This window comes from Equus przewalskii, chromosome 9 (genome assembly GCF_037783145.1).
Source record: "Equus przewalskii isolate Varuska chromosome 9, EquPr2, whole genome shotgun sequence".
NCBI lineage: Eukaryota > Metazoa > Chordata > Mammalia > Perissodactyla > Equidae > Equus > Equus przewalskii.
In genome coordinates, this window is record NC_091839.1 from 13,826,565 (window position 1) to 13,846,798 (window position 20,234).

At 39.7% G+C, this 20,234-nt stretch overlaps 1 protein-coding gene across 1 annotated transcript; it reads right to left on the bottom strand.

Moving 5' to 3' along the window:
• Nucleotides 1-9,362: 9,362 nt before the first annotated feature.
• Nucleotides 9,363-12,790, bottom strand: LOC103550886 (seminal plasma protein HSP-1-like). Its single transcript, XM_008520056.1, has 5 exons — nt 12,715-12,790; nt 11,602-11,646; nt 10,424-10,555; nt 10,078-10,226; nt 9,363-9,546 (listed from the first exon to the last, which is right to left on the bottom strand). Exons 1-4 carry the CDS (start codon nt 12,788-12,790, stop codon nt 10,084-10,086), a joined length of 396 nt encoding a protein of 131 aa, XP_008518278.1. The 3' UTR covers nt 9,363-9,546; nt 10,078-10,083.
• Between the last annotated feature and the right edge of the window lie 7,444 nt (nt 12,791-20,234).

The following is a 20,234-nucleotide window of genomic DNA, read 5'->3' on the forward strand; positions in this document are numbered from 1 at the left end:
TCTTTCTTTCCTTCTGCTACCTTTGGATTTACTCTGTTATTCATTCTCCAGTTCCTTCTGTTTCAAAGTTAGATCATTGATTGGAGATCTTTCTCATCTCAGAACTAGCAGTTATAGCTATAAATTTCCCCATTGACATAAACATAATACCCTGAAGCTCCATCCATGTTGTTGCAAATGGGATGATTTTGTCTTTTTTTATGGCTGAGTGGTATTCCATTGTACATATATACCACATCTTCTTTATCAAATCATTGGTTGACAGGCGCTTGGATTGTTTCCATGTCTTGTCTATAGTGAGTAGTGCTGCAATGAATGTAGGGGTACATATGTTCCTTTGGATTGTTGATTTCAAGTTCTTTGGGTAGATAATGAGTAATGGGATAGCTGGGTCATATGATATTTCTATTTTCAGTTTTTTGAGGAATCTTTATACTGTTTTCCATAGTGGCTGCACCAGTTGGCATTCCCACCAGCAGTGTATGAGGGTTCCTTTCTCTCCACACCCTCTCCAACATTTTTACTTTCAGTCTTAGTGATTATAGCCCCTTATTGGGTGTTAGGTGGTATCTTAGGGTACTTTTGATTTGCATTTCCCTGATAATTAGTTCTGTTGAACACCTGTTCATGTGTTTATTGGCCATCTGTATATCTTCTCTGGAAAAATGTCGGTTCTGCCCGTTTTAGATCAGGCTGTTTGTTTTTTTGTACTTCAGTTGTGTGAGTTCCTTATATATAAAGGGGATTAGCCCCTTGTCGGATACATGATTTACAAATATCTTCTCAAAGTTGAGGGGTGGTCTTTTTGATTTGATCCTATTTTCTTTTGCTTTGCAGAAGCTCTTTAGTCTAATGAAGTCCCACTTGTTTGTTTTTCTTTTCTTGCCCTTGTCTGAGAAGACATGGTATTCAAAAAGATCCTTTTAAGTTCAATGCCAAAGAATGTACTACCTGTATTATCTACCAGGAGATTTATGGTTTCAGGACTTGTCTTCAAGCCATTGATTCATTTCGAGTTTGTGTATTTTCAGTTATTTACTTTGTGTATGGCATGAGATAATGGTCTACTTTCATTCTTTTGCAAGTGGTTGTCCAGATTTCCCAACACCATTTGTTGAAGAGACTATCTTTTCTCCATTGTATGTTCTTGGCACCTTTGTCGAAGGTTAGCTGTCCGTAGATACGCAGTTTTATTTCTGGGCTTTCAGTTCTACTCCATTGATCTGTGTGTCTGTTTTAGTATCAGTACCATGCTGTTTTGATTACTACGGCTTTGTAGTACATTTTGAAGTCAGGGATTGTGATGCCTCCAGCTTTGTTCCCTTTTCTCAGTATTGCTTTAACAATTCTGGATCTTTTGTTGCCCCACATGAATTTGAGGATTCTTTGATCTATTTTTGTGAAGAATGTCATTGGGGTTCTGATTGTGATGATATTGAACCTGTAGATTCCTTTGGGTAGTGCGGACATTTTAACTATGTTCATTCTTCCATGTGCATGGAATCTCTTTCCATCTCTTTATGTCATCATCTATTCCTTTCAAGAATGTCTTATACTTTTAATTGCATAAGTCCTTCACCTCCTTCGTTAAATGTATTCCTAGATATTTGATTCTTTTGGTTGAGATCGTAAATGGGATTGTATTCTTGAGTTCTCTTTCCATAAGTTCATTATTAGAGTACAAGCATACAACTGATTTTTGTAAGTTGATTTTGTACCATGCAACTTTACTGTAGTTGTTAATTATTTCTAGTAATTTTCCGATGGATCCTTTAGGGTTTTCCATATATATGATCTTGTCGTCTGCAAACAGCAAGAGTTTCACTTCTCCACTCCCTGTTTGGATTCCTTTTATTCCTTTCTCTTGCCTAATTGCTCTGGCCAAAACCTCCAGTGCGATGTTGAATGAGACTGGCGATGGTGGGCATCCTTGTCTTCCTGTTCTCAGAGAGACGGCTTTCAGTTTTTCCCCATTGAGTATGATGTTGGCTGTGGGTTTGTCATATATGGCCTATATTATGTTGAGGTAATATTCTTCTATCCCCATTTTGTTAAGAGTTTTTATCAAAAATGGCTGTTGGATCTTCTCAAATGCTTTGTCTGCATCTATTGAGATGATCACATGGTTTTTATTCCTCATTTTGTTAATGTGGTGTATCACATTGATTGATTTGCGGATGTCGAACCATCCCTGTCTCCTTGGTACAAATCCCACTTGATCATGATGTATGATCCTTTCAATGTATCGCCGTATTCAGGTGGCTGATATTTTGTTGCAAATTTTTGCATATATAGTCATTAACAATATTGGCCTGTAATTCCCCTTTTTTGTGTTGTCCTTGTCAGGTTTTGGTATCAGAGGGATGTAGGACTCATAGAATCTGTTAGAAAGGTTCCATCTTCCCTAATTTTTTGGAATAGCTTGAGAAGGATGTGGATTAAATCATCTCTGAAAGATTGGTTGAATTCTCCAGGGAAGACGTCTGGTTCTGGGCTTTATTTGGGGGGATGCTTTTCATTACTATTTCAATCCCTTTCTTGTGATTGATCTATTCAGATTCTCTATTCCTTATTGATTCAGTTTGGGGAGGTTGTAGGAGTCTAAGAATTTACCCATTTTCTCTAGATTGTCCGTTTTGTTGGCATATAGGTTTTCATAGTATTCTCTTGTAATCCATTGTATTTCTGTGATATCCATTGTTATTTCTCCTCTTTCAGTTCTAATTTTATTTCTCCGAGCTTTCTCTCTTTTCTTTCTAAGTCTGGATAGAGGTTTGTCGATTTTATCTTCTCAAAGAGACAACTCTTTGTTTCATTGATCCTTTCTACTGTCTTTTTTGTTTCAATTGCGTTTATTTCTGCTGTGATTTTTATTACTTCTGTCCTTCTGCTGAATTTGGGCTGTGTTTGTTCTCCTTTTCCTAATTCAGTTAGATGTAGTTTGAGACTGCTTATTTGGGATTTTTCTTGTTTGTAAAGGTGAGCCTTTATTGTGCTGAGTTTCCCTCTTAATATAGCTTTTGCTGCAGCCCATATGGGTTGGTATAGTATATTTTCATTTTCATTTGTCTCCAGATTTTTTTATTTCTCCTATATTTCTTCAATGAGCCATTGGTTATTCAATAGCGTGTTGTTTAGTCTCCACATCTTTGTCCCTTTATCAGCTTTTTTGTTGGAATTAATTTCTGGCTTCATAGCATTGTGATTGGAAAAGATGCTTGTTATTATTTAAATCTTCTAAACTTTATTGTGACTTCCCTTGTTTCTCAACATAGGGTCTATCCTTGAGAATGTTGCTTGCACACTTGAGAAGAATATGTATTCAGCTGTTCTCAATGGACTGTTCTATACATGTCTATTAAGTCCAACTGGTCCAGCTTTTCATTTAATTCCACTGTCTCCTTGTTGATTTTCTGTCTGGATGATCTATCCATTGATGTGAGTGGGTTGTTAGGGTCCCCTACTATCATGTGTTATTATTCCTATTTCCTTTTATGTTTCTTAATAGTTGCTTTACATACTTTAGTGCTCCTGTGTCAGGTGCATAGATATTTAGGTGTTATGTCTTCTTGGTGGAGTGTCCCTTTGATCATACTGCCCCTCTTTGTCTCTCTTTACCTGCCTTATCCTGAAATCTACTCTGTCTGATATGACTATGGTGAGACCTGCTTTCTGTTGTTCATCATTAGCTTGGAGTATCGTCTTCCACCCCTTCACTCTGAGCCTGTGTTTGCCGTTGGTGCTGAGATGTGTTTTCTGGAAGCAGCATATTGTTGGGTCTTGTTCTTTAATCTGTCTTGCCACTCTGTGTCTTTTTATTAGAGAATTCAATCCATTTATGTTTAGGGTGATTATCGAGACATGAGGGCTTAATACTTCCATTTTATCAATCATTTTCTGTTTCTCCTGCATTTTCTTTGTTTCTCATCCCATGTGTTTCAGTCTACCAGTTGATTTAGGTAGTTTTTTATATTGTGTTTCTTTGTTTTCTCCTTATGTATTATTTGTGTCTCTGTTCTGCTTTTTTGTTTATGGGTTACCATGAGGGTCATATTCAAACTCTCATAGATAAGAGTGTCATTTTCTGATGGCCTATTTCCTTAGACTGAATTGATTCAGTCCCTTCCTTCTTCCCCTCCTAAGCTGTTTTTCTCCATCTTATGTTGTGAGTTTGGGGATAAAATGACAGGTTAATCTTTGCTTTTGGTGTTTTCTTTCATTTTGTCTTTACTACTATCCTTGAGTATTTGCTAACCTGTTCTGACATATAGCTATAATTCTCTCATTTGGTCTACTTATCTCCTTACTCTGTGCTTTGTAACCCCTTTCTCCCTCTTTTCTCAAGTATGTGGGCCTTCTTGAGGATTTCTTAGAGAGGGTCTTGTGGCTACAAACTCCCTTAGCTTCTGTTTATCTGGGAATGTTTTTATTTTTCCATCATTTCTGAAGGATATTTTTGCTGGATAGAGTATTCTAGGCCAAAATCTTTTGTCGGTTGAAGACATGAACATGTCTTTCCAGTATCTCGAAGTCTGTAAGCTTTCTGCAGAGAAATCCACTGCAAGCCTGACAGGCGTTCCTTTGTAGGTTACTTTCTTCTGCCTTGCTGCCCTTAGTATTTTTTCTTTGTCATTCACTTTTGCCAGTTTCACTACTAGATGCCTTGCAGTAGGTCTTTTTATATTAACATATTTAGGAGATCTTATAGCCTCTTCCACGTGGATTCCCATTTCGTTCCCTAGGTTGTTCTCTGCTCTTGTTTATTTGAAAGAGCTTTCTACTCCATTCTCCTTCTCTTCTTCCTCTCAAACACCTATAATTCTTATGCTGCATTTCCTAATTGAGCAAGCTATTTCTCAGAGACTTTCTTCATTTCTTTTTAGTCTTAGTTCTCTCTCCTCCTCTATCTGGAGCATTTCAATATGTCTACCCTCAATTATGCTGATCTGCTGCTCTCTGAGGTCTGTTCGAGCATTCAACAAATGATGCTGAGAAAGGTGGATAGCTAAATGCAAAATAATGAAGTTAAAGCCTTATATTAGAAAAGCCTTATATTAGAAATAAGGGAATCCATATTTTGTTTTATCTCATAGATTGTGTCTCTGATCTCCAGTATTTCTGATTGATTCTTTTTTATAATTTCAATCTGTTTTGATAGAGGTTCCTTTCTAGGCTGTTTTCTTCTGCCTTGCTGCCCTTAATATTTTTTCTTTGTCATTGACTTTTGCCAGTTTTAATAGTATATGCCTTGGAGAAGATCTTTTCCATTGATGCAATTAGGAGTTCTATTGACTGCATGCGCTTCTAAGCCCAGTTCCTTACCCAGATTTGGGAATTCTCAGCTATTACTTCTTTGAACAAGCTCTCTGCTCCATTTTCCCTCCCTTCTCCCTCTGGAATAACTAAAATCCTTAAGTTGCTTTTCCTGATTGAATGGGATATTTCTCAAAAATTTTTTCATTTTTAAAAAATTTTGTTCTCTCTCGCCCTCCACTGGAAGCATTTCTAGATTTCTATGTTTTAGGTCACTTATTCTCTCCTCCATATTGTCAGCTCTATTATGTATGGTTTCCAGATGATTTTTTATCTCATCAATTGTGTTTTTCATATCCAGAATTTCTGTATAGTTTCTGTATCGTTTTTTAAAGTGTTTCAGTCTCTTAAGAGAAGTAATCCTTCAGCTCATTAAGTTTATTCCTGAGCTCATTGAACTGGATTTCTGAATTTTCCTGTAACCTGTTGAGTTTCTTTATGACAACTATTTTGACTTCTGTCTCATTCAGAATGTAAATTTCCGTGACTTCATTATTGGTTTCTGGAGACTTGTCATTTCCCTTCTGCTCTGAAGTGTTACTGTAGGACTTCAGTGTTTGATGAGTTGATCCTTTCCTGGCACATTTTTGGTAGTATAAGTCTGCAGGTTCCACCTACCATCAGTGGAGGGAGGAGGAGCAGTGTTTTCTGAACCTTCCCCGTCTGTTGGAAGTTGCACCACGAGGGCTGCTCTTTGTGAGCACAGCCTGGCCAAAGACAGTTGGTAGGTCACTGTCTTGCAGGCAGGGCCATTGGGCTGGGCAGAGGACCAGGTGAGCTGCTGTGCTAAGTAGATGTGGCATGTTTTTTGTGCACATGTTGGCACTGCATTCACATGTTGTTTGGCTGAGTTACTGCAGTTGCTGGGTTGGGAGCATCTGTGGATGCTGGGCCACCATCACTGAGTGGGAAGTGTTCCCATGGGTTACACTGCTATGGCATAGTGGTCACTCCCTCATGCTGAGCAACCACTCCAAAAGTGTTTGTGGAAAGGCCAGGTTGCCCCTGCCTCCCCTCACAGTCAGGTCAGCCTCTGTGTGAGGCTCTGTGACCTCGATTTCTTTGCCAAGGATGGGGAGGGGTCTTCTCACCTAGTTGCACTGCTTCATGATGATCCAGTCCACCTACCTGCAGATGCATAGCTGTGTGGATCTCCCAAGCTTCCTATTGTGCTGTGTAGGGAATTCTCTGTTGGTTAATGAATGCCCATTTAGTAGTAACTTAGAGGGGAGAGAAAAAGTGAACAACTCACTCAGCCATGCTGCTGACATCATGAGCCAAGTACCTTGAGCATTTCTAATATAAGGCTTTAACTTCATTATTTTGCATTTAGCTATCCACCTTTCTCAGCATCATTTGTTGAAAAGTCTATTGTTTTACCCATTGAATGGTCTTGCCACAGTTGTCAAAAATCATTTGACCACCAATGTGAAGATTTCTTTCTGGTCTCTCAGTTTTATTCCATGTTCTTTCAAAAGGTGAGAATCACCTTGTGTTGATTACCGTGGCTTGGCACTAAGCTTTGACATTTGGAAGTGTGAGTCCTCCAAAGTTATTGCTCTTTCAGGTCGAGACTGTTTATGCTATTCTGAATCCATGAACTTCCATACAAATTTTAGGATCAGATTAGCATTTTTGCACAGAAGACAACTGAGGATTTCATAAGGATTGAATTGCATCTGGAAGCCAATTTAGGAGTATTGCCATCTTAACAATATTAAGTCTTCCAATCCATGAACATGGGATCTTTAAATAATTTAGGACTTTCTTCATTTCCTTCAATACTATTTTAATTTTTATGAGTGTAAATCACGTGCTTCTTTGGTTAAATTTAATTCTAAGTATTTTATTATTTTTGATATTATTGCAAATGAAATAGGTTTCTTCATTTTGTTTGGATTATTCATTGCCAGTGTATCAGATACAATTGATTTTTCAATTCAATTTGTACCTTGCAACTTTGTGTAGGAGTCACACTTTCTTATATCATTGTATATCTCAATTTTCTTTTTGAAACCTGTGCTTTTTATAGAATATATTGTGCAACCTCTGCACAATGATTACTACCTACCCAGGGCTTGTTCTTCTTGTTCTTTACAATTTTGGTGACTTGGATGGACTCTTTTTTTATTAATTTTTATTTTTTTCAGATGTACATCATATTTCGAATTCTGTGTACATTACATCATGTTCCCCACCCGAACACTAATTATAGTGCATCCCCTCACATGTGAGCTTAATCCCCCTTTTGCCCTCCCCCCCTTCCCCAATGGTAACCACCAGTCCAATCTCTAATGCTATATGTTTTTTTCTTTTTTGTCATTGTTTTTATCTTCTACTTATGAGTGAGATCAGATGGTATTTGACTTTCTCCCTCTGACATTTCACTCAGCATAATACCCTCAAGGTCCATCCTTGTTGTCACAAATGGCCAGATTTTGTCATTTCTTATGGCTGAGTAGTAGTCCATCGTGTATAAATACCACATCTTCTTTATCCATTCGTCCCTTGTTGGGCACCTAGGTTGCTTCCATGTCTTGGCTATTGTGTATAATGCCGCAATGAACATAGGGGTGCGAGTATCTTTATGCCTTTGTGTTTTCAAGTTCTTTGGATAAATACCCAGCAGTGGGATAGCTGGATCATATGGTAGATCTATCCTTAATTTTCTGAGGATACTCCATACGGCTTTCCATAGTGGCTGCACCAATTTGCACTGCCACCAGCAGTGAACAAGCATTCCCTTCTCTCCACAGCCTCTCCAGCATTTGTTGTTTACTGTCTTGTTAATTATAACCCTTCTGACTGGAGTGAGGTGATACCTCATTGTAGTTTTGATTTGAATTTCCCTGATAGCTAACGATGTTGAGCATCTTTTCATATGCCTGTTGGTGGATGGACTGTTTCAATGATGTCCATTTTCTCTGCAGGGTGCCTCCATGGGCATACACCCAGTCACCCTGGAGAGATGGTCATTGGAGCAGGGCTGTCTGAGTATCTTTTCCACTGATCTCATGATGTTGTTCATAATGTTATTTTCATCACACAGAGTTGCGGGTTGGTGTGCTTGGCGAGGATCATAAAGTAGCTCGGATCTCACAGACTCTTGTTCTGACTGATATTTAGTGTATTTTCTTGAATAAATGTGTCTCTCAAATAGGTTCAGAGGGACAAGAATAGAAATTTCTACCTGGCTCTCTGGGACCACACGAGGAGCCTTTCTACGCTCCTTTACTGGATAGTCCTTAAACTGACCTGGTTTCAGATTCCAGTGAAATACCAACTTGAACATCATAGAGGCCAAGAGTGGTAACCTCCCTGATTGGTGACAAAAGGCCATCCCCAATGCAATACCCACTATTCTAGTTCTCTCTGGGATGCTCATGCACCAGAAGAAAGATTAGGCATTGACTTCAAGGTCCTTCTTTTTTGGGGCACATGTGAATTTTACTTTGTCTCATTCAAGCCCTGTTATGTACTGATATATTATTTTTCTAGAATATCTGTTTTTTAAAAAAGAAAAGGATAGCAGATCTTTGAAATATGTCTGAGGGCCAAGGAGGTACCAGGCTCTGCACATAACACCTTATGCCAGGGCAAACAAGGCATCCCATCTGGTCCTCAAAATATTTCAAACCTCAGAAAAATGGAAAGTTTAGTTGCAAGTACAGAGTGGATGGACAGGAAGGACATGATCAGCACTCCTTATATTGGGAGTCAGAAACTATCTCCAGGAAGAAATAACATTTCACCTAAGTCAGGAAAGAAAAGTCATTTAAGACAGGGACCAGCTCTCCATACCCTCTGGGACCCTCCTCCCACCCACACCCCTGTGGCCTCCACACTACACCATCAATATTCAATCAAGCCCACAGAAAAGACAACTCTGATGTGTGTTGATGTTCCATCACCACATAGGGTCTGGAGGAGGAGAGGGCCAGGACATGAAGATCCTGTGTGATCAAGCTGGGCACACGGAGACCCTCCCATTGGAAAGATGGTTCCTTTCATGAACGGGAAACACAACCACACCTGCAGAGAAACTGGTTTATTGATTGAATCCATGCACGGTGGGAACAAAGTGGACTTTCAGGGAAAGGATTGCACCCGTGTTGCACAGAACATCACCTTCATGCTTGAGATTTCTTGATTTTCTTCAGTTATGTTTCAAAGACTTGATCACATTTATGGTCATGGGTTAGATGCACTGGAGAGCAATTTAACACGGTGTTGCTGTCAATGTTAAGGAGTTCTACTTATTTTTCCAGTCATTCACATGAGTGCCAAGGTCTGTTTCTCTTTTCCTCTTTCTCCTTTCTATCTGCTCTTTCCCGTCTCTACTCTTGCTTTCACATGCTTGCTCATAAGATTATATTGTACTGTCTCTTCCTCTCTCTCATCTTCCCTCCCCCACCTTCTCTTGCTGATAATCCTCCCCAGATACCTGTCATTCCATTTTTAACCCTGAAAACTCTCTTTCTCCTTCCTTTTCTAACATTCCATCTTTTGCATTTCATCTTTTGTCTGTTACTCTCGTTGCAACTACTCTCCCCTTCCTTCTCTCTTTCCTCTCCTAACTTCTGGTCCTCAATCTTCCTCTTCCTTTCTACTTCTTCCTGCATCCTTTCTACCTCTTCCCATACCTCTACCTGTCTCCTCTTTCCTTCTCACTCCTCTTTGTGTCACCTTGCTCCATCTCTTTATCCACCTCTATCTCTTTCATGATCATTCCCACCTTTTCTCATCCTCCCCCAAGATATCTACCTTTTATCACATGCAATATTTCCAACCTCCATCACGGTCATAGTTGGGAGTGACTGAGCACCAAGGAATGAGAAAAAAACTCTCATCAGTTGTGCAAGTGTGGTATGTTCGGCCACGGTAGACAAAGGGGAAGAAACATTTGGCGTAGTCTGAAAGTACAAGAAATGGGTGAGAATGTGCTTTACAGAAAAATGTTTTTGTGTCATCAAGAGACAGGGACATGAATGCAACATGTTGGGAAAGACAAGGCAAAGTCTGAGACGTCCATCTAGTGAGCAAGTATGGAAGTACCCTCTTCAGCTGAGAAGCGACATGCTCATCACGTGAGGAAAATCTTCATACTCACCCTCAGCAACACAATATCTCCATTTCCCAGAGTAATTTTCAGTTAAGGAACACCAACGATGAAAGGAATCAGTCCTAGTGCAATCGTAGTACTGTCTGCCTTGATACTTGAATGGGAAGACACATTTGTTATCTGCAAAAAGCAAAGACATTGTCTCCATCAGCTCCTCAGGGCATCATTAGCTCTGGAGTAACTCTGGCAAAGCTTCTGTTCCAGTTGGCTCATCATCACCAAGGGTCTGCCATGTAGAAAGCCCTTTACTAAGCATCAGGGATGTCAACGACAACATGATGTGATCTCAACCCTCAGGGACTAGGAAAGGCTCTTTAACTTCCAGGGACATTTATCCAGGAACATTTCCCATGGATATTGGAGCTCCAGGCAATGGACGAGCTTGCCAGACATAAAAGTAGCCTGATTTTGCATCATAATTTTAATCACCTGTTATTCTGTTGTGTCGAGATCTGTAGTTTCTGCTTTCCCACATTCAATACCAAAAGTCTAAAGAGATTCTATCTCTGTGAACACAGGCAATTTCTTGTTCTTATCATTAATTTCTGCCTCACATCATATGGAAGCATGGTTTTTATCTGTGCCACAATCATTGCATATCTAAGATAGTTTCAGTGTGCACTGACTTAGCCATTTTAATGGATCAAAGATGAAAATTCCAGGAAGACAGAGGGCTTGTGGTTATGTGGACCTGGCCAAGGCATCTTTAGACTTGATGAATTCTGTCAGCCTTATCAGTGGATTTCCTGGTCACAGATGTCAACTCTCCACAACTCACGTGCATATTTCTGTTGAATACTATCTCCCTACCCAATTCTGCCTTATGCCCCTTGGACAAGCTCCCTTATTCAGATGCCATCCCTTGGAATGAGACCCTATTTACCTTGGCATATGGCACCAGCCCTGAAGCCCTGACCTGGGGTCAGATTCCAATCCTGCTCTCTATAGGCTGCTTAGCCTGGATGAGTAAACACCTCTGTGGGGGGCCCTTTGTTCCTCACATACAACCTGGAGATGTGTGCACTTGCATCTCCAATTACTGAGAAGGCAAAGTTACCTCTTGCATGTAAAATATCTCATAAGAATCTCAATCACAGTTCCCTCCCCACACGTTAGTTGGATTTATTTGATTGTTATTTTCTTTCATTATTTTCCAAATAGATTACCTGGCTTCCTTGTAGATGAATGGTCAGTTACAATCTGCTGCTGATCTGGAAAAAATCACAGTAGAGGAGACAGATGAAGATGGGATGAGAACAAAATTAAGGCACTTTTAATACATTTTATACTAGGGCCTGTTCTGCATTTATAACTTTCTTGTTTTCACACTAAAATTTTATAATTATTTTATTGTGGTGAGAACACTTTACACAAAATCCTCCCACTTACATTTTTCTTTAAAAAAATTGGCACCTCAGCTAACATCTGTTGCCAATTTCCCTTTTTTTTCCTTCTTCTTCTTCTTTTCCTCAAAGTCCCCCAGTACATAGTTGTATATTCTAGTTGTAGGTTCTTCTGGTTGTGCTTTGTGGGACGCCAGCTCAGTGTGACCTGATGAGTTGTGTCATGTGTGTGCCCAGGATCCAAACCAGTGAAACCCTGAGCCACTGAAGTGGAGCATGTGAACTTAACCACTTGGCCACGGGACTGACCCCCCACTTAACACAATTTTAAGTGTAAGTTCTAGTAATCTACTATACAATGTAGTGATGGCAATTAACAACACTGTATTTTTTTCACATTTTGACATCCATGTTTGTTCTAAACAGATACACTCTGGATGTGTGTACTAGAGGGCTAAACGTAACCGATGAGTACGATTCTTACACTTTCTCACTGTTATTATACTGTCACATGTGAATTACATCACATAAACCATAAGATGTTACCTGAGACTACACTTTTCCTCTTATTCCAAACATTGAATTCTATTTACATCAAAAACTCTTCCTTTGAACAAATTAGCCAACCCTGTGTAGAGGCTGCCCATGTCAGGAACATTGGAAGGGATATTTAGGAATGAGGCAGCTATTATGAGGGTTGATAGCCAATAACATTGTTGGCTTTTCACTAAGACTGACTAGGTTTACATTTCAAACACTTGTTTGAAAATTAAATATAACGTAAAGGCCATAATAGCATCTGATCCTTGGGATATACTCAAGAATTGGCAGATATATTTCATGCCACTATTATTATTATTATTATTCAATTACACATAAATCCATTTCTGGTGCAGGCTCTTCCACACCAATTCCAGCCCTTCACCTCTCCCTCACCTCCGTCCACATGGTCCAGTTGGAGAAAGATACAAACACCAGCCCAAATCAGAAAGACTCCCAAATGCAGTGCCATGGCAGCTTGCCTTGCTGGGACTGACAACATCAATAGCCACTGCCTTTTTATCTACCCGCTTACAACTTACCCCATATCCCCTCCATTTGATAAAAAATGAACCTCACCAGGAGACTGCTTGTGCATTCCTAAGCCTGAGAGCGTAAAGTTCAAGTTTATCTCTCAGGTAGCATGCACAGGACATTGGCCAGCCATATAATATCTCTGAGGCTCAATAGTTTAAAATGCAGCAAAACTGTTTGTAACATATTTTTCAGTTCCAGTGACCCATGACCCAGCAAGGGAATGAGGGGGAGATGAAAAGACCATTTTCTCTCATGGGTGTTCAACAGCATGCATCCCATTTCCTGACCACAGTCTCAGCATCAGGTACAAGGCTCAACCAGCTTCTTGTAAGAGACTCAAAGCAACCTGATGAGGCAGCCACGAAAGGTTCCATTTGAAGGAGGCGGAAACTGAGGCTCAGAGAGCTCCTCAAGGGCACAGGGTGAGTTGGGGCAGATCCACTGTTAAACTCACCTGGTCTAGTGGGCATTTTCATAGTGAAAGTTTCCCTAACACATGCCAAACTCAACCATATTGATCATCCCCAAATAGCTTCTCCATCGTAGCTCAAAACTCAAGACAAACTGGAAACACAATCCCTTTTCAGATGAGAGCTGAAAGACCTGGAGCTCTCCTCTACTCATATGAAATGTTTTCCTTGTTCTGAGCCTCAGTTTTCTCACTTGCAAAATGTAGATAATAATCCCTTCCTTACGGTGCAATGTGAGTTTTGTTTACTGAGTACTTTAACCTGGCGTAAGGACTATGTATACAGTAGGTGCTCTTTGAACACCAGCTCAACCTTGGTGGGGATCCATGGGTCCTTTTGTCTGTCCTCCCTGCCTCCTTCTAACCTTCCAATTTAACCACACACTGTGTAGTGAAAAGAAGAGTATCTCCACTCTCACCTTGAAAAATGTCACCTTTTTGAAGATAACTACCCAGGCCTAACCTTCAACATATCTACCACTCCTAGATGATTCCAATTGTCAACTCATTTTTCTTGCTGCTTCAGCCATCACATGAACACATACCCATGGACATTGGCCAAAACAACAACAACTTCCAGAGGGAAACTCTAAGAGGCGTCTATATCCTACGAGGACAGAGGGCTTTGGGGGATAAAAACAGAGCAGCAGACTAGCCTCATCTTAAAAGAGAAATCTAGGGAACAAGATGGCCCAAATAGGACTTGATAAGCAGCCACATATCCTTGGGGATCTAGAAGTCTGTGCTAATGTGCAAGGCTGTATGAGAGCAAAGAATGCCCTAGCTGTCTACTTCTTCAGCCTGAATGTAAGTCTTCATGTCCACAAAAGTAAAACATGGTGTGTAATTGTCCACTGCCTAATCTTTAAATGTGTGTCCCAGTTCATACAAAGATCCACCAGCACATGGTTTCACCTGACTCAAGATATTTCAACACCACTCTGACCCATCACTGGCTCACCAATAAGCTATGCTGAAACAGAGATGTCTCCTCAGAAGCCAGGTTTAAAGAGGAAAACAAGAACTTATAAAAGAACAACCGAGCAGGGACATCAGTAGTCATGGTGGGGCAAGCTGACTCCATAGAATTAGTACCGGCAAAGGACTAACCCAACAAATAAAGAGCTACATTAATAACCCTAGGTTAAGGAGTGAATCAAAATCCAGAGTGGTGACAATCTGCTATCTAAATGCCCAGTTTTTCACAAAAGTTATGAGATATGCAAAGAAACAGAAAAAAACGTCCTCTACACAGAAAAACCACCAATCAGTAGGAGCTATCTCTGACCAGTGCAGATGGTGAACTTTCCAGACAAAGACTCCAAAGTATATATTATGGATATCCAAAGAACAAAAAGAAGCCAGATTATGGAAGTAAAAGAAAGTAGCATGACGTTGACCCATCAAATACAGAATACCAATAGAGAATTGAATATTATTTTTTAAAAAGGACCAAATGGAAATTCTGGAGTTTAAAAGTATAATTACAAACTTTTAAAACTCACTAGAGGGGCTCCCCAGCAGATTTCAGATAGCAAAGGAATCAGTGAACATGATGATAGACCAATAAAGATTCTCCAATCAGAAGAAAAGACAGAAAAGAGTAAAGAATAGAGCCTCAATGCTTTATGGGATGCCATCAGGTCTAGCAACATTCATATAATGGAATCACCAGAAGTAGAAGAGAGGAAAGGGCAGAGACAATAATAAGATCCATTTGGGGAGAACCACCATCTTAACAATGTTAAGTCTCCTCATCCATGAATATGACATGTCTTTCCATTGACTTAGTTCTTCTTGAATTTCTCTCCACAATGTTTTGTACACTTCAAATACATGGATTTTATGGCATGCAAATTTTACTTCAGTGAAGCTCTTTTAAATACAAGAATAAAGGGAGGTTTCTTGGATGCTTACAATGGGTCTCACAACCTGGATCACTATTCAGTCAGCAGGAGAGATGAACACTGAGTTTTTCTCTTCCAGAGATTGAATGTTCTTGATACTCATCAGAAACTCCTAGACATCTCCCCCGGTATTAACCACTTATCAACTTATCACCTGGGTCAACTTGATGAATTTTCACAATAGGACTTTTCCATTGAACTAAGAGAATGAGAGTACACCTCCTCCTCTGATGACCACAAAGCTGGCACCCTACAGACCCTGCTTATTCACTCTGCTCTTGAGTGACACACCCAGGTGGCCCTGGGGGGTGTCGGATGTCCTCCTCCCCCAGGCTGTGAACATATGAGACTTCTATACTGATGTCAATCTCATCTGTGCAGTTGTTGTGTGTTTGATCATCTCATTGCATTTAAGGTGGATATGCCTCCCTCAAACCAGTGGAGTGAATAGGAGGTGATCAGAACAAGGCTATTTCCCTTATGATCCAACCAGTACCATCAAAGTATAAGGAGTGGAATCAATGTTTTGCTTCTCTGGTAATTTGCAGACCTCCATCCTCCTCCAAGTATGGGGAATCTGCTATGACTCCCACTGTCTCTCTTCTCATACCCCACACTGAAAAAAGAAAAAAGAGGGGCCAGCACAGTGTCACAGGAGTGTAGTTCACATGTTCTGTTTTGCTGGCCCAGGGTTCACTTGGTGCTAATGTCCACATTGCTTCGCCAGCCATGCTGTGGCAGCTTCCCACATATAAAGTAGAGGAAGATGGGCACGAATGTTAGTTCAGGGCCAGTCTTCCTCACCAAAAGAGGAGGATTGGCAGCAGATGTTAGCTCAGGGCTAATCTTCCTCAAAGAAAAAGAAAAAAGGAAAGAACTGCCTTCTGTTTCTTTCCTCTCTGTCCTCCCAGGCAACTCCATCTCTCTGTCTCTGTTCATCAATTTCTGTCTCTCAGACCTAACACAAATTTCTCAGTGAATTCATGATTCCACAAAATACAGGAGATTATTTGTGACACTCAAAGGTGCTAGGAAAAGATTCACCAGGAATCTTGGTTTAACGGAGTTTCTACCTATTCGATATTTTAGGAGGGAGATATAGTAGGAAATTTTTAGTGGGACATACAAACATTATGGGTTGCATGGGAGTTTCAAAACTGAATTATCAAAGTTCACTCTGTTTATTGTGGGGTGTCCACGTTAGTCACTCTTATTATAGCTGGAAAAAACTACTCCTAGAGAAAGTGATAAAGATAGAAGATGAAAGAAGACTGCTCCTCGCATTTCCCATTTGCCATTCTCCCTTGTGGCCCTGACACACTCCTGTCTTCGAGGAGGAGCGATGTTTGTTTATTAATTATCACCTGACCCTAACACAAGAATGAGCTATCCTTATTCCTCATCATGCCTTGATCAATTATGTCACTGATAACTTTCAATGGATGTGGTATCTGTTTCAGCTGATCATGGTCTCTGCTTGAACCACCATTACTCCATTCTACTCAATGTCAACCACACTTACTTCTCCCAGGAACACACCTCTTAGCTATCTTTCCTAGTCCAGGAAACTGGTGGCTTCACAAAATAAAAGAGGTGACAAAGAGGGTAGTGATGAGGAATGAAAGAAGAGGAGGTGCTGAGGAGGGTGTTGGGAAGCTGGGAGAGGAGAGGATAGGGAAGGGAAAGAGGAAGTGAGAGCAAGGAAATGTGGGGAGATGGAGAACAGTGGGAAGAGGAGGAGAGGAAGGCTAGGGAAAGAGGAGAGGAACAGGGGAGAGAAACAGAAGAGCTGTAATATGAACGATGTGCCCGACACTGTGGTAAGAACTATACCTCATAAAATCTCACCTCAGTCCTAGCAGAAGGACTAAAATATCACCCTTCTATACATAAGACAGAAAAAACTCAGAAAAAAAGTTAAATGATTTGCCTAGGATGCAATAGCTAATAAAAGGTGTGGCTGAAAATCATACCCAGGAATATCAGACTCTAAATCCTAAATCCATATACTGTGCAGCCTTCAGGATGGAATGAAGATACATAGGTGCTGAAATTTGAAGAGATACATGATGTAGTCATAAGAATATTTGTTCCACACTCAATCTTGCCCATCAAATTGTCCTTTATGAGTCTCAGTTTTCCCTTCTATGTATGGTAACGGTCACCTTCCCTTGCAAGATTTTGGTGGGGATTCTATGAGTTCTTGTCCCAGAAGCTAGAACATAGTCAGGTGCTCAATAAAGAAACCCTTTCTTTTCCAGTGGTCTTGATTTGAGTACACCTGAGGACAAGCAGGCTTGGGATGGTTGGCAGAAAGTGTGTTGTGCGACGTGAAGTCATAGCATAGGGACCCAAAGTAAGGAAAAGGAAACAGACATTTCCAAAGAAATTTCTTCTAGTTCAGAGAATTATAACCAGATCAAAGATAAAGACATGCTTTTCAAATCAAGAAATATCAGCTAAGAAAAGGACAAAGAGACAAAAAACATTCGATAAATATTGCACAATGAAGAAGTATATATATATCACAAAGAATCATATCAATGGTTTTTAAAATATATTTGATAAAGACACACTTTTCAAATCAAGAAATATCAGCTAATAAAAGAACAAGAAGGCAGAAAGGAGAATATACAGAGAAGGAAGCAATGACCCTTCCAAGATCTCTAATTCTGTTAAGTCAGTGAAAAGTCTTTGATGTAGAGAAAGACATTGAACCAAGAAGCAAAATGCAGAGAAATGTCCAGATTCAGATATGAGAGTTGGACAAAGAACACTTCCTTTGTTTCCAGAACAAGGAAAGCCACATTCACAAATTCTCTCAATTTACTTTCTTTTTTAAGAAAAAAAAAACACTCTATTGGATTTTCTCCATAAATATATATCTCATCACAAAAAAGAGAATGCCACTATATATTAAAAGATCAATACACCATAGCTAAGTTGAATTTTTCAAGGCAAAGCAACGCAGGCTCAGATTCAGAAAACCTAAAAATTATAGCAACAGATTAAATACAAATATCACACAAAAATCAGTACCACAGGAGAACATGATTCAATTGCCCCTTCCACCAGCCTGGGGAACTTGAAATTTGGAATTGCTGACTCCTGGACTGGGAAGTGATGTGGATAGTAGCTAACATTTATGGAACATTTCCCATGAGACGAGCATAGGCTAAGAGCTTTGGAGGCATTCTCCACTTAAAACTCACAACCTTTAATTCCCCTGCTGTCCTTTGAGCGAGATAATGTTTATTAATTTTTTTGCATAGAAGGAAATGAACTCGCAAAGAGTTCATGTATCTTGGCCAAGGTCTCACAGCAAAGAAGTAGATGAACTAGGAATGAAACCCCAGCTTTAATTTTACTTTTGTTTTTTTAGCAGTAGAAACGTCATAAAATACTACAATCTATATCAAAACCCTCTATATAAAATAAAGCAGTACTGTGTGTGATGGCACTTAAGACAGTAGGAAAAGACTGGTAACTATAAGTAAGAAAAATATCTTGAATTCCTTTACCAAAAGTAGGTCTCTCAAACAGTTAAGCTGTACCCTAGGGCTCAGAACAGTACCTAGCTCTAGAAAGCATTCGATAAATATTGCTGAGTGAAGAACTATATATATCATAAAGAATCATATTAATGGTACTTAAAATATATTTGATAAATTTTTTCTTCTATCACTGCTTTGTGATAAATTTTAAATAACTCTTCATTATTAAGAAAGACCTTTAAAGCTGAAACAAACTACTTTTTACTTGCTATGAAACTTTCATCTTTCGTATGTTCTTTTCCAAATCAGCAGCCAACATCATAATTAATGGTGAAACACTAGAGATATTATTATTAAAGCAAAAATCAACAAAAGATTAAGCTCCTAAAACGAGGGCACCACCTTTAGGAAATTTGGCATAATTCCCCACAACACAAGAAAGAAGCATAACACATAAACATTCAAAGGGAAGGTAAAATATTAAGGATACATTTTGTTAGTTGAGTATTTAGCTTTTAACATTATGTTAACTTTGACATAATGTTCTTTTCAGAGGGGAGCGATTTCATCATCACTCTACCTCTTTTTCCTTCTAACTTCTATTTTTAATCTATTTTAAGGCTATCCTATCAAACTTACCTATCTTGTGTTTGCTAGTCAGCGATGAGCTCCTGGGAAGCAAAGAATGTTGGGTTGCTATCTGAGTATTCAGGGTTCAGTAGCAGGTGTCTGAGCCCTGGTCAAACAGCCAGTTGTTTCACCAGGAAAGCGAATTCATTTGGGAAAAGCCAAAAAAATTGCAGTTTGGGTTGTGCATGTTGTGGCAGATCACAGGCAAATCTAACAATCAAAAAAGTGGAATCTTATTATATAGGGAAAGAGGAGGAAAGTTTGAGGGGTTGTTTTGAACAAGAGTCCATTGGAGAAAAGCAAGAGTTCCAGGGTCTGATGGTTTCTCCTCGGCTGAGTTGCCGAGAGAGTGGATTTTTCTTTGGGATGCAAGGTCAATTTCTTCCTGCAATTGTCATTCTTTCCTGCTGATGACTTCTTTTGTTGGGGTCTGTAATTGACTATCTTCCTGTAATTGACCTCAGTAGTTGTGCATGGGAGCTCCCGTTTCTGGCCTCCTGACTCAATGTTAAATGATGTTACTTTTTATTAATTTTCACACCGGGAAATTTATGCCTAATAAACAAATGAATGAGTGCTATATTTTGGGGTGCTGGGGAAGCAACAAACGCTATTATCATAGTTATGAGACATTTTGACAGATTCTAAAGTCATAAACCTTTAAATTCTCAAGGTTTTTTCTCAATAACTAAACAATGCGTGAGGAATACTTCTCACCCTGACCCCATCCCCGGTCGTGGGGGGCATCAGTCACCATTACATACAATCATGGGATGTATATTTCCCACATGAGCTCATCTCAGAAATGGTGATCACCCAGTCAAAACTCTGCTGAGGGCATGGCCCAGGGTCTAGTGGTTAAGTTAGCACGGTCTGCGT